At 28.0% G+C, this 14,410-nt stretch overlaps 2 protein-coding genes and 1 long non-coding RNA gene across 3 annotated transcripts; all 3 read left to right on the top strand.

Annotated features, from left to right (window-relative positions):
- Nucleotides 1-436: 436 nt before the first annotated feature.
- On the top strand, nt 437-2,820 carry LOC124419518. Its single transcript, XR_006940663.1, has 3 exons — nt 437-526; nt 591-732; nt 2,502-2,820. It is a non-coding gene; the product is annotated as an uncharacterized LOC124419518 (long non-coding RNA).
- A 1,950-nt stretch (nt 2,821-4,770) lies between these two features.
- On the top strand, nt 4,771-10,331 carry LOC111681452 (kunitz-type serine protease inhibitor LmKTT-1b). The gene is made up of 2 exons (XM_023443236.2): nt 4,771-5,217; nt 8,765-10,331. The coding sequence occupies exons 1-2, from the start codon at nt 5,085-5,087 to the stop codon at nt 8,950-8,952; spliced, it is 321 nt and encodes a 106-aa protein (XP_023299004.2). The 5' UTR covers nt 4,771-5,084; the 3' UTR covers nt 8,953-10,331.
- Nucleotides 10,332-13,042: 2,711 nt separating this feature from the next.
- Nucleotides 13,043-14,170, top strand: LOC111681445 (ATP synthase subunit b, mitochondrial-like). The gene has a single exon (XM_023443223.2). It carries the CDS (start codon nt 13,298-13,300, stop codon nt 14,030-14,032), a length of 735 nt encoding a protein of 244 aa, XP_023298991.2. The 5' UTR covers nt 13,043-13,297; the 3' UTR covers nt 14,033-14,170.
- Nucleotides 14,171-14,410: the final 240 nt, after the last annotated feature.

Raw genomic sequence — 14,410 nt, 5'->3', positions numbered from 1 at the left:
TTTTATTCAGTTATTTAGAAATCTACAATAACTGAGTAAATACTATTCTTACGAGTACATACAAAATTCGTAGTAGACAATATTTTCGTTGAGAAATCTAGCTAAACCTTCCACAATGTGGATGGTATTGTATGAGTTTTACTTTATAAATATTATAATTGGGAAATTTTCTCTTTCTAACTTTGCAATTGCTCTTAGAGTACATTTTATTTATTTAAGAGCTTTAATGCTAAAAAAAGCTTTCTCTGTGGATTCTATTAAAGACTTTTTATTATTAAGTTCACAACAAATATGTATTATTTTCGTTTGTTGTTTTATAAATATTGTATGGTGGTATTGTTCTTGGTAGAATATATTAGTACATAGTTTTAACTAGTACACAATATACAACAAAGAAATAATAACAATAATAATAAGTATATAAGCCACAATTGCCTACAGGTGTTGCATTTAGTACATTTAATAGAGGTAGACGAAGGATCATATCATTAGCTAGTTTTCTTTGCCTGTGTCTATAAGACAATGGGTATTTTGCGTCATAACTATGACATTGAAAATTTTTAATAATAAAACTATTTAAATCATTTTAGAACACTAGCATAGAAAGAAAGAAATACAAAAAAACTCACAATGAGCGAAGGCTGAGTTATGCATTTTTGAAGATTTCATATCATATGGATGTCAAAGTTGTTCATATAAAGTTTAAAGACTCTAGCTGTTGCAATTTCTGAGGTAAGATACTTTTAATACATACAAAAGATACTGCGAAAATTGAAGAAAAAATTGGTCCAGCCGTTTTGCTGTCTATAAAGTCTAAAAATATAAACTCCAAATAATTTATATATACATAAACAGTATGTCCCGAAGAGCAGCCTTTTTAAAAATATCATGTTGGAAATACACTCAATGTTTGAGTACTTATTTACTATAGTTTGAACAATCAGCTTTTCTGTGCGAAATTCAAATTTTGGAACAGTGAATATAATTTATTTATTAATAACATCCTATTACAAATATATTCTAATTCTCAATAAATTTTTGCGAAATGCTAAACACTGTTCTAATCTCTTCTTTCTGGAAAATGTGTTGTTTGTTATTTAGTTCAAGCATACGTTTGTTTGTTTGTATAAGTAACAACTTTATTGCGTATAGCTCCCAAAATTCTGAACCGATCTCATTAATATATGTATTGTGCATATCTGCGAACAAATACTTTTAAAATGATATACCTTTGGCCAAGATCGGATGTATACTGTAAGATTAAAAGGGTCACAAAAAATCGACTTGACTTTTAATTATATAGACTTTAAAACGTTAATTCTGGAGTAATTTTCAATAACTGCCAAATGGATAGCATTATGATTTATCTGCAGTTTATACAAATTTTTGTAAAAGGTTGGAAATAATATTTATTCACTTCGAAAAAGACATCATTTAAAATAACCATGAAAAAAATTAATTTGATTTTAAAATTTAAACTTTATGAAAACTTTTAAGAAAATGTTAACGTTTGTTAAACGTGAAATAAGCTGAAATTAAAAACCTAAAATGTTGTGAATTTATTTCACTTTACCCGAAACTACATATTTCTGCGCGTTTTGAGTAATTTAATATTTTTTAGGGAGCTACCTTATAAGCATTTCAAATTTGATTAAAGGACTACACAAAAATAAATGAATAAATGATGTCGTTATCAGAAATGTGTTTTTGTCATCCAGTTATCCATATTGTTTTTAAGAAATTACTATATTTGTAGGTCCGAATTTTCGTAAATTCTTAGCAACAAAACGGAAAATTGCAGTAGGAAGGAAGAAAAAAATTTGTATTAAAATTGATTTATTATTTCGGGCAGTAACAACAAGTGATGATTTGAACAAATGTGCGTTAGTGTAATTTTTGAAAAATAAATTATTTACAATTTTTTTGAAATGGGTCTTAAAATGTCCGTCATTTTGAGCTGATTGCGGCAAAAATAATTTAAAAATTTTTGTAAAATATTTTTGGTCCATAATATAATTTTTAGTAGGTTGAACAGGAACAGGACTAATAAACTATTGCAGAATAAGTCAACTTTATAGTTCCATCTGTTGAAAACAATAAATATGTTCAGAAAATTAAACGGTTATTGATAATGATCTAGAGCTTGTTTAAACCATCCTTAATATTTTTTTATACATATTTTTGTTTAATTATCCAATTATTTCACAGCAAAAATTAAATCACAACAAACAATGCACTTAAATTAAAATTAATGACAACTGAAAAATTGCCATAAACATTCATTATGTCATTCATTTTGCAGTTATTCATTTATTTGTTCCTTTTTGCTCCCTTTTTCAGTCATTTATATTTACATACATATTTATTTACGCACGCAAAACAAAACAAAAATTAATTGATATAAAAGTATAAAAGAAAAATATTTTTAATTTCAATTTCATTTAAAATAATGACATTTAATTTGCTTATTTTTTTTTTTATTAAATCATCAAAATCTAAAGGGTCAGTGGAGAGAAAAAACGTTACCAAAAGTGTTGGGTTCTATACAAAATACATATAAAAGCAAAATTTGGCGACAAAAAAACACCAGAGTGGAAGGCGAACTAAACTAAAAAAATACTTATAAAAAAGGAGTTTTTTCTGCATTGTCACATAAATGTTACCAGAATACATTTATTTATTTATAAATTGCTTTTGTTTATAAATTAATTTAAATTTAGCAAACAATTGACACTTATTACATACACAATGCAAAAACAAAATACCGTGATGATGATGTGATGATTTTTCATTAAAATTAATTATTTTATGTTGATTCAATTGTTTCACACTTTTCTTTTTTACATTAATAATTCTACTTCACTTTTTTTTGTGTTCTTAGTCATTTTGGGGTAATTTTTTTGTATGAACAATTTACTGTGTTATTGACATTTTTAATGATGAACGTAAATATTGCTCTTATTTATGTAAAAGTAATTATATGAAACATAAAAAATGTTCATTGAGTTTGTCACTTGTAATTTAATAATATTGAGCCTTTTTTTATAAATAGTTTTTATCCCTTTTCTATCCTTTTATTGGTGTCTGGTTGTGAGTATTACTGTTTTCAAAAGATTAATTGAAATTAATTATTTTAATCATACGTGGCGGCCATTGGTCGCCGGGTTTTATATCAATTGATATCTTGGTGACGTATACTTAATCATTAATACTGCCAGAACTATTAATCACTCATACGACCCAGTGAATAATTCGATTAATTGTGGAATTGTTGCAAAAAAAATAATATTTTTGTTATTGTTTGTTTAACAAAACAAACAATAACTTATTGATTCATGAAATATTGAATTAAACATACACAGTTGTAAGTGAATAAAAATGTCTAAATTGGAAATTTTTTACTTATTTCGTTTTTTCAAATTTTAATTTTTTTTAAGTTTTTACATCACTAAGTAAAAACTAAGTAACATGAAAATATTCATAACTGAAGCTTTTGAACCATTTCTTTTTGCAATTTATGATATTTAAATTCTAACTTCTTGGAAATACATTTTTCTCTAAAGGAGTGTGTGTTCAAATAAAAAAATACATTGGAATAGAATTACTTTTGTTCAGAGTGAATTTTATATCGGTAAGTTTTAGACATTTTTTGGCACAAAGATGAAGCCTGTTTAAAATGGTTGAAATTGGTCTATAATTTTACCTAGCCCTCATATAATCCCAGTCCCCAAAGAGGGTTATCGAGCTTTCGGAATTAAAGTCCCCAACTCATTGATGTAGTATGTCATATGGAAGGCCATGCCTGACTATACATTCATATATTGGAATTTTAAGCAAAATAATTAAGCTTCTTTATCATTTTCTTAAAAAATTACACAGACCGACAAAATGTTAAGCAAGTCGAAATCCAGAGACCAACGTTTACTTTCTGAGTTATCCAGAATAACTTAATCCGAATCTAATTTCTCCATCATATTACGTGTCCTTAAAACTTTGGTCACATTTAAAAGCGAAAAGATACCTACATTTATAAAATCCATTATTTGGAGTCGATTAAGCTATGTCTAACATCATGTATTTCGAAATAAATTTTCTGAAAACCACATATATCACAGGGACTTTCTTTCATAACATATTTTTATATTTTTCTATTTAAAATCAGCAATGTAAGTCCATTAATAATAAAGATATGTACAAAATTCGTATACAGCCAGTACAGCATACTAATTAAAACGATTTGGAGGAAATAAAATTACATATTAAAATAAATATGCAAAAATTAAAAATCGAAAAACATAACATAATAAAACAGTAATTGTCAAAAATTGTAGATTGGAAGTAAACGATTATTAAATACCCTGCAAGAGACCAAGTAAATAACATTTATTTACCCATGTATATATACATTTATAATACATGACTATTTTTTTATTTTAAATGATCTATTAGCTTGACTAATTATAAATCAAATTTCGTAAATATAAAACATTTATCTAAATAACAGTAAATCGGTTATTTTGTATAAAAATATTTAACTAGAAAATTATCAAACACTTTTGTAATATTTGTTTATTGCAGGGTATAGAAGATGGTTCTACAAAACTCATTGTAAATTTTAAATACACAAGTATGTACATATGTATATATTCTTTTTAATTATATAGACTTGTCTGCCCAATACTTTGCTTTTCATTCCACTAACTAAATACAATATATAATCATTATCTCATAATATATCATTATTAAGAAAAATTTCGTTGTTATTTATTTTTTGGCGTCATACAATTAACTTAAAACAAATCATGCAAAATACCAGAAGAAAACTAAATATTGAAAATTAATATTTCATTACGGAATATTTGGTCGCAGAGAATAGACGACAAAAATATACTGCATAGACCAAATTGTTTTGCGAAATTTTTTCTTGTGTTTGCCGGTTCTCTTGAAATAATTGAAATATTAAAAGAAAAAATTAAAATAAATATTATCTTTTAATTGTGGTTTTAAAATTTTTTTGTTATTAAGTAATATTTCGCGTAAAAAGAAAAATATTTCTAACCCACCACTATAAAAGTTTTTAAATAATGGCAAAATTAATGAATAGTTTTTTAATAATTTGTTTAATTTTCAACTTCATATTGTTGCTGCTTGTGCCAACCATTGAGTGTTCCTCGTCAACGGCTTCCTCCAAGTCCGCAGTGCAGTGTAAAGAATTGAGTAAGAAATGATGTAAATAATGTAAACAATAAGAACAATGCGTAAAGAAATTATGATTATTCTTTTGTTTTGTATAATTTTTCTTTTTATTGTTTCGTTCAATTGAAAAACAAGGAAAAGTTTTTCATCGTTCGCATTGTTCTGAACATTATGCGGATGATGATGGATTGTATTGGAATTTTTGAGTAATTGTTGCGAAACAAATGGCTTGTGTTTTGTAAAAAAATATTACTTTTTGTTATTATATTTCATAAAATGCATTTGTAAGTTGTAAATGTTTTAATTCAGTTTTTTGTGCTATCATTTTTTTAACAAAAACCATATGTACGAATTGTGTTAAAGTGAAGAAATACTTAAGTATTAAAAAGTTTTAGTTGTTTTTTAATATTTCATAATATAAGTACAATATTTACTATTTCTACTATAATCTTGACTACATATTAGATTATAGACTATAATATAGACTAGATTATGGACTAGATTATGGACTACACTATAGACTAAACTATAGACTAGACTATAGACTAAACTATAGACTAGACTATAGACTAGTCTGTAGACTAGACTATAGATTAGTCTGTAGACTAGACTAGACTATAGACTAGTCTGTAGACTAGACTATAGACTAGTCTGTAGACTAGACTATAGACTAGTCTGTAGACTAGACTATAGACTAGTCTGTAGACCAGACTATAGACTAGACTATAGAATAGACTATAGACTAGACTATAGACTAGACTATAGACTAGACTATAGACTGGACTATAGACTAGACTATAGACTAGACTATAGACTAGACTATAGACTAGACTATAGACTAGACTATAGACTAGACTATAGACTAGACTATAGACTAGACTATAGACTAGACTATAGACTAGACTATAGACTAGACTATAGACTAGACTATAGACTAGACTATAGACTAGACTATAGACTAGACTATAGACTAGACTATAGACTAGACTATAGACTAGACTATAGACTAGACTATAGACTAGACTATAGACTAGACTATAGACTAGACTATAGACTAGACTATAGACTAGACTATAGACTAGACTATAGACTAGACTATAGACTAGACTATAGACTAGACTATAGACTAGACTATAGACTAGACTATAGACTAGACTATAGACTAGACTATAGACTAGACTATAGACTAGACTATAGACTAGACTATAGACTAGACTATAGACTAGACTATAGACTAGACTATAGACTAGACTATAGACTAGACTATAGAGACTAGACTATAGACTAGACTATAGACTAGACTATAGACTAGACTATAGACTAGACTATAGACTAGACTATAGACTAGACTATAGACTAGACTATAGACTAGACTATAGACTAGACTATAGACTAGACTATAGACTAGACTATAGACTAGACTATAGACTAGACTATAGACTAGACTATAGACTAGACTATAGACTAGACTATAGACTAGACTATAGACTAGACTATAGACTAGACTATAGACTAGACTATAGACTAGACTATAGACTAGACTATAGACTAGACTATAGACTAGACTATAGACTAGACTATAGACTAGACTATAGACTAGACTATAGACTAGACTATAGACTAGACTATAGACTAGACTATAGACTAGACTATAGACTAGACTATAGACTAGACTATAGACTAGACTATAGACTAGACTATAGACTAGACTATAGACTAGACTATAGACTAGACTATAGACTAGACTATAGACTAGACTATAGACTAGACTATAGACTAGACTATAGACTAGACTATAGACTAGACTATAGACTAGGACTATAGACTAGACTATAGACTAGACTAGACTAGACTATAGACTAGACTATAGACTAGACTATAGACTAGACTATAGACTAGACTATAGACTAGACTATAGACTAGACTATAGACTAGACTATAGACTAGACTATAGACTAGACTATAGACTAGACTATAGACTAGACTATAGACTAGACTATAGACTAGACTATAGACTAGACTATAGACTAGACTATAGACTAGAATAGACTATAGACTAGACTATAGACTAGACTATAGACTAGACTATAGACTAGACTATAGACTAGACTATAGACTAGACTATAGACTAGACTATAGACTAGACTATAGACTAGACTATAGACTAGACTATAGACTAGACTATAGACTAGACTATAGACTAGACTATAGACTAGACTATATAGATAGACTATAGACTAGACTATAGACTAGACTATAGACTAGACTATAGACTAGACTATAGACTAGACTATAGACTAGACTATAGACTAGACTATAGACTAGACTATAGACTAGACTATAGACTAGACTATAGACTAGACTATAGACTAGACTATAGACTAGACTATAGACTAGACTATAGACTAGACTATAGACTAGACTATAGACTAGACTATAGACTAGACTATAGACTAGACTATAGACTAGACTATAGACTAGACTATAGACTAGACTATAGACTAGACTATAGACTAGACTATAGACTAGACTATAGACTAGACTATAGACTAGACTATAGACTAGACTGTAGACTAGACTATAGACTAGACTATAGACTAGACTATAGACTATAGACTAGACTATAGACTTTAGACTATAGACTAGACTATAGACTTTAGACTATAGACTAGACTATATACTAGACTATAGACTAATGATTGATATTGTTATTGAAATTCCGAAAATCAGAAAAAATTCTGGAAGGAGTCAGGACCTTTCAAAATACTAATGTCAATCTACGACGGAGGGACATCATTATATCTACTCCGCTAAAAATATATTTTACAAACTACTATAGCGGAAAAGACAATTTTTTTCTAATAAATGTACATAAGTTCTTTTACAATTATCAAAATAAATTAAAATATTGTGTGTCTTTTTTGCGGCACCTTTCTAGAGTCACTCATAAATTGTGGTCATTAAAATATTTATGATTTTTTAGTCTTTTTGTGTAAAATTTTGTTGCTACTTGCTGAAAGATAAACCGCGGACAGCAACTCACACATATTAATTTTCACGCAAATTTCAAGGTTTTTTTCCACTAAAAGTGCATCGAAATTTTAATTGACATGAAGTGTCATTAAGGTTTTCTTGTGCTAAATTAAAATGTGGTTGTGGGGGTTGCTTTGACTTTGTTTTAGTTAAATAATGCTCTTTTTTTAGTGGAATAGATAATTTGTAAAAGGAAAAAAATAGTAAAAGGAATTATTACATACTTAAGTGGATAGCTATTTATAAGCACTTCCATTGAAGTTAGTCGTGAGGAAAACATATATTTTAAATTATATTTTGTATAAAAAAATAATTTGTTGTGTTCAATAAAAAAAATTAAGATAGAAATTGTACTTTTGTTAATTTTAAATTGTTTGTTCATTTTTTATATTAATGAAATGATTTTTAATCAAAAATGTTCAAAATGTATGAATTTCAACACAGCAAATTATAAACTCCAATATAATCCACCATCATTTTAAAATAAAAATTTTGACTTAACAATTACTTTAAATTGACAATTTACTACTCACAGATCAATGGAATTGTTATTCATCTCGAAATGAGGGATACTTTTGCAACAGTAAAGATCAAAGTACAACTGAAACTAGATGGTTTTACGATAAGGGACACTGTCGAAAATTCGCCTATAAAGGCTGCAATGGCAATCGTAATCGTTTTTGTACCAAAGAAACCTGCATGAAAAGATGTCAAGGAGAATAGAATATAAGAATAATAAAATCTTTAATAATTCTAAATATATACATTTTTTAATTTACATATTATACACTTAAATATAATGTATAAGTAAACATTTTGAAAATGTTAATAAATTGTATTTTAAGCTACAAAAAAATAATAAAACTAAATATAAAGGAACAATTTAGTTTTGCCATCAGCTTATTTGCAATTGATGGTAGAAAATCATGACAAAAATATTTCCACTCCATAAGGTTTTTATCACTTTTATGACAATTTTGAAAAAATATGAAAATCATTTAATAAATGTGTGACAAATTTTTTTACTAACAAAAACAACTATGCATAACAAAAAAAATTAATAATAAGAATATAAAACATATTTTTTCTGTATCTTATGACACTTTTCCAACACTAAAGAAATAAATAGCAAAAATCTGAAAAAAAACATAAGAATATCAAAATCTACTTTTACAAATCATCATTCGAACATTTGGCATTTTAAATGACACACATTTTAACATAAAAAATTGTACTCGTACAATTGTACTTCTACCCACTATAATACTCTTGGATGATGTGGCTCTTTGTGTCCACGTTTCTGGTGTTGTCTTCTTTTCTCTCCCCTGGTGTCTTTCTCTATTGATTGAACAACAAATGTTGTCATATTTGATTATTTGAACTAAGAATAGATTTGTTTGTAGTTTGTTTGCTGTACTATGTACCATATAATAGAAATACTAAATGTTCATACTAAATCCATGTCCCATTATCTATCACATCACATATGTTAAAGAATGAATTCATTTTGAAATTGTTTATCAAAATATTAATTAAATTAATTGATATCAGTTAATGATTTTGAAAAGAACCAATGTAAATGTATTTAAAATGGTATACCTAGTAATAAAACATTATTGTATGAGATATACATAGGTGAAATCTTGCCGGAAGATATCCACATTTGATACAAAGTTACAATTACATTCCGCTGGCTCCTCCCCTTTTGTGGAACAGACAGACGTATGGTATTACATACATGGCGAAAAAAAAGAACAATAAAAATCGTCAACTATTCTACCAATTAACTACTATTTTATTTTATCACAGCATGTTCTTATATGGATTTTTTGAAATTACTACAATAATTGAGTTCTTTTAAGTAGATTTTCACACTAAACAGGAAAAGATTTTGTTAATTTCGTTAAAAAAAACTATAAGAAAATTATATGAAGTGACGCATTTAAGACCTTTTTTGACATGAAAGAGTCAATCACATGAGTATTCGTAAATATGTTTGAGCAGCATTAGCCTGGCTTAAAAAAATCTTATTCTTTTATACTGCAATTCGACAAATTTAAACTTTTTAGTAACTGATTAGCTTATTAAAACAAAATTAAAACAATAAAAATCAATTTAAAAGCTTTAGGTTTATTACGCACATTTTCCATACAAAATTCCTACAATAAACCATCAATAACTTTATAAGGCATTTATAAATATGGAGGTAAATTGTTAACAATATTTACGATCACATCTAATAAGTATTCAATACATTTTACATTCTTAGATATTCTTAAATAAAAGATATATTTTTGAATGCTTTCTTGATGGTGTTTTGAATAAGTGATTCACTTTGTCTTTTGTCATGAATTACATTTGACCAAAGGTCATTTACTTACTTTTGCATTAAATTAATTTTAGCATAGTGGGTGTATACTAAAATGTTAATCGAATTTAATTGAAATGTAATTGTTGCATAGAGTGAATAAAAGTTACAATATAATAATATTTAAAATGTGAGAAACAAATTAATATCTCCCTCTGTTAAAGCCTTTTAACAACTCAGCAATAAAAGACGTGCAAAAAAAAATAGTAAATACATGAGTTCAATTGATAATTAAGTTTTTCATATAAAGGTGAAACATGCATGATTTTAACATTAGCGTTTCATTGGCGAGCATGGGTTCGTATTTGGAAATATATCTCTTCATTAAAATGAGGGCTTATAACCAATGAACATTCGATGATTCTAATGTGAATTTTCATTGGTGAAAATATCCCTTCTTCTTGTACAACTTCATTTTTTTTTGCTGGGAATCTAATACAGTCTTATGGTAATTTTTCTTCTGAAAAAAAGTGTTGTCAATATCATTTGTAACACTTATTAAAGGTTATTGACGCCCTCATAATGTGTTCAGAATAGAACAATATTCATTGTAATTTTGTACACATTTTAGTAAAATATACAAAAAATAAAAACTATTTCATGAACACAAACGAACTTAAAAACAAATATTTTTTCCCATGATAGCAGCAAAAGTAGCACTTCTTACTCTTTGATTAAATTAAGTTGAAAAATGTTGTGGATTTTTAATTAAACTTTTTTTTGAAAAGAACATGTTATACGCTTACAAAGTTACATTATTTCACAAAAGGCAGAATGATGGCAGGCACCACTTATGCCAGAAAAGAAAATACCTTTATGTGAGTCTTCAATGTACAACCCTAGGCGTGTATTGTTCCCCAATTTAAGGCCATCCGTGTAGCAACAGCTTCCTTAGGGTATTTGCTCTTATGTTCCGCTTCATCATGACCTTCTATCTGAGATCAGTGTTTAAAGTTCCCAACATATTGTGTGTCTAGTATGAGATTGGGTACTTCCGATCAATGTAGAACCCCAGGCCTTGATTGTTCCCCAATTTAGGGCCATAGCAACAGCTTCGTAAGGGTATTTGCTTTAATATTCCGCTTCACCATGACCTTCTGAGATCACTGTTTAAAAGTTCCCAACATATTGTGTGTCTGGTTCGCGATTGGGTACTCCCGATGATTATGTAAAGTCTTCTAAAGTTTACAGTATGATGAAGTGTTTTATTGACGTTTTTGGTCAGTTCGCTTAAAGTTCAAAGCCGTTCAGCTATAAGTATGTATCAATATAAACATCGTTTCTAGAGCATTCGTTGACGTGGTGCTTATGGCACCAGCTATACCTGTTTAATGTTACCCTTTTTCCAAAGATCTCCACCAGATTATTAAAGCATAACATAGAAAAATAGAAATGTCAGTTCGAGCAAAATTAAAATTAATTTGCTCTAATAGTTTTCCAGATATTTTAATTTTTGTATTTTATTTATATGGTAAGGACCACCTTCGGTTAGCTCTAGTTTCCAAGATATTTTTGTTTTTGTTAAAACGTTATTTAATATTTTTTTTTTTGATATTTTTTACTTAATATCTCAGAACCGAACCAATATTCATAGAATCAGCATAAAATTTTATATCATAGGAGTAAAATCATACTGACAGTTATTACAGTATACCTTGGATGTCCATTATTTATCCTTATAACTTTAATTTAATTTAAACGAATTTGATTCCTTTTTGCAATATAGTACCAACATATAACAGTAACAACATTTTTAAAAAACAATTGGAAATTCGTTAAAAATTTAATGAAATGATTTTGAAATTAATTTCCATCTTTTTAAAAATCTTTTGAATTTAGTTCCAGTTTTGCAAAATTAAGTAAAAACTTCAATAAAGTGACATAAACAATGTCTGTACAAAAATCGCAGTATCTCAAAAACTAGAACTAACCGAAAATTTGAATAGCGATTTTTTAACTCAGCGGATGGAAATACATAGGAATTAGCTATTTTTATTTAAAAGGGACACAATTTTGTTGACTTGTTTTGCGATCACTTTTATTATTTTTTCAACCTAAAATCGTATTTTTTTTAATAAAAACATAAAAGTTCGTCTCTTGTATGATCACTTTTATTTCCCACCAAAATCGATTATACTCATTTGATTTAATATCTTTCGGTCTCATTGATCTATTAGTTTTATACAAAATATTTAAATTCAAATCAAGGTCAAACGGAGTAAATTATGCCTTTGACAAGTAAATATAATCTTTTTAAAATGACGTCAAAAGGTAACAAATCAATTTTCGAAATTATCTAGAGAATATTATTGAATTAATGAGTTCTTGTCATATATACACACACGCGCCCCGCAGGTATTATTTTCTGTTTGGCGTTTATTTGAATGTAAATAAATTGGAAACAATAGTCAATGGAACAAAGAACCAAAAACATATATATTGGCAAATATATATTTAAAAAAATGTATTCAAACTAATCAATATGACAAGCGGCACCAAAATAAATGTTCAACTCAATTCAATTGAAAATAAATGAGTCAATCATTGGAATTTTGTTTAAATTAAAAATTATTTGAAGAATCTTGTTGCTGCACAATCAACATCTGTTTTCAATTGACTTTTATAATTAAAAAATTACATATATTTGGAATTGTTTTGTTAAGTTTAAGTTTTTTATTTTTTTTATAAGCAAAACAATAAATGCCTCCTTTTAAACCGATTTCTATTATAACTTCTCAATATCTGCGTAAAATGGGTGTACCACAGGCTATTCCCATAGGCACGGGTTATACTCATTACTGTGATTGTGGCACTAAACGTCGCATATATCCCGATAAAGTACGTTTAGGTTTTATACCTGACAACTGGTTTCAATTCTTCTATCCTAAAACGGGTAAAACAGGACCCTATATATTTGGTCTCGGACTACTGAATTATCTATTCTCCAAAGAAATCTATGTTTGTGAGCATGAATTCTATACGGGTCTCTCATTGGGCATAATGTGTGTGGTGGCGGTAAAAAAATTGGGTCCAAAATTTGCACAATATTGTGATAAAGAAATTGAAAAATTCGAATCAAATTGGAAGAAACAACATGAAGCCGAACTTAAAGCTTTGCAAGACCTAATTGATTGTGAAGAACTAGAACAGTGGAGAGCAGAAGGTAGCTTATTGCTAATGGAGGCCAAAAAGGAAAATATTGAATTACAATTAGAGGCAGCTTATAGAGAAGCTATTATGCAGGTTTATAAAGATGTTAAAAATCGTTTAGACTACCAAGTGGCTTGTCGTAATGTTGAGCAGCGTATAAATCATAAACATATGGTGTCGTGGCTTGTAAAGGAGGTCGCTAAGGAATTGCCAGAAAATGTGGATAAAAACTTGTTGACGAAACATAAAGAAGATTTAAGTGCTTTGGCGTTAAGGGTTAAATAGAAATATCTGGTGTTCGGTTGTAGATTGTTGAAATTTCCATATTTTCCAAATGCATCATATCAATATATTCTATAAAGTATTTTTTATATTAATAAAATCTATATTTCTAACATAAGTACGAATTTGGCTTGTAGGCTTTTTGGAAAGAAGCTGTCGAAGGCAAAATAATTAAAAATAATTTGTAAAGTATTTCTGTTCCGTAACACGACTAAGCAACAAACAATCTACATACATTATTTTAATAATGATAGAATTATTTAAGATTTGGATTCAAAAGATAAATGGGGTCTTCAGAGAATGAATTTCAACAATTATACAACAGACAAACAGACGGTCATATCTTAGTCGATTCTATAAGGAACCAAAAGATGACAAATT

The sequence above is a fragment of the Lucilia cuprina genome, chromosome 4, assembly GCF_022045245.1.
Source record: "Lucilia cuprina isolate Lc7/37 chromosome 4, ASM2204524v1, whole genome shotgun sequence".
Lineage (NCBI taxonomy): Eukaryota > Metazoa > Arthropoda > Insecta > Diptera > Calliphoridae > Lucilia > Lucilia cuprina.
This window is presented reverse-complemented; position numbering and strand designations above follow the sequence as displayed.

Bases quoted from the DNA above. Each gene is read 5' to 3' on its own strand.
- LOC111681452 (XM_023443236.2), top strand. From the start codon at position 5,085: ATGGCAAAATTAATGAATAGTTTTTTAATAATTTGTTTAATTTTCAAC. The intron at 5,218-8,764 runs GTAAGAAATGAT...TACTACTCACAG, and splicing joins AGTGCAGTGTAAAGAATTGA to ATCAATGGAATTGTTATTCA.
- LOC111681445 (XM_023443223.2), top strand. From the start codon at position 13,298: ATGCCTCCTTTTAAACCGATTTCTATTATAACTTCTCAATATCTGCGT.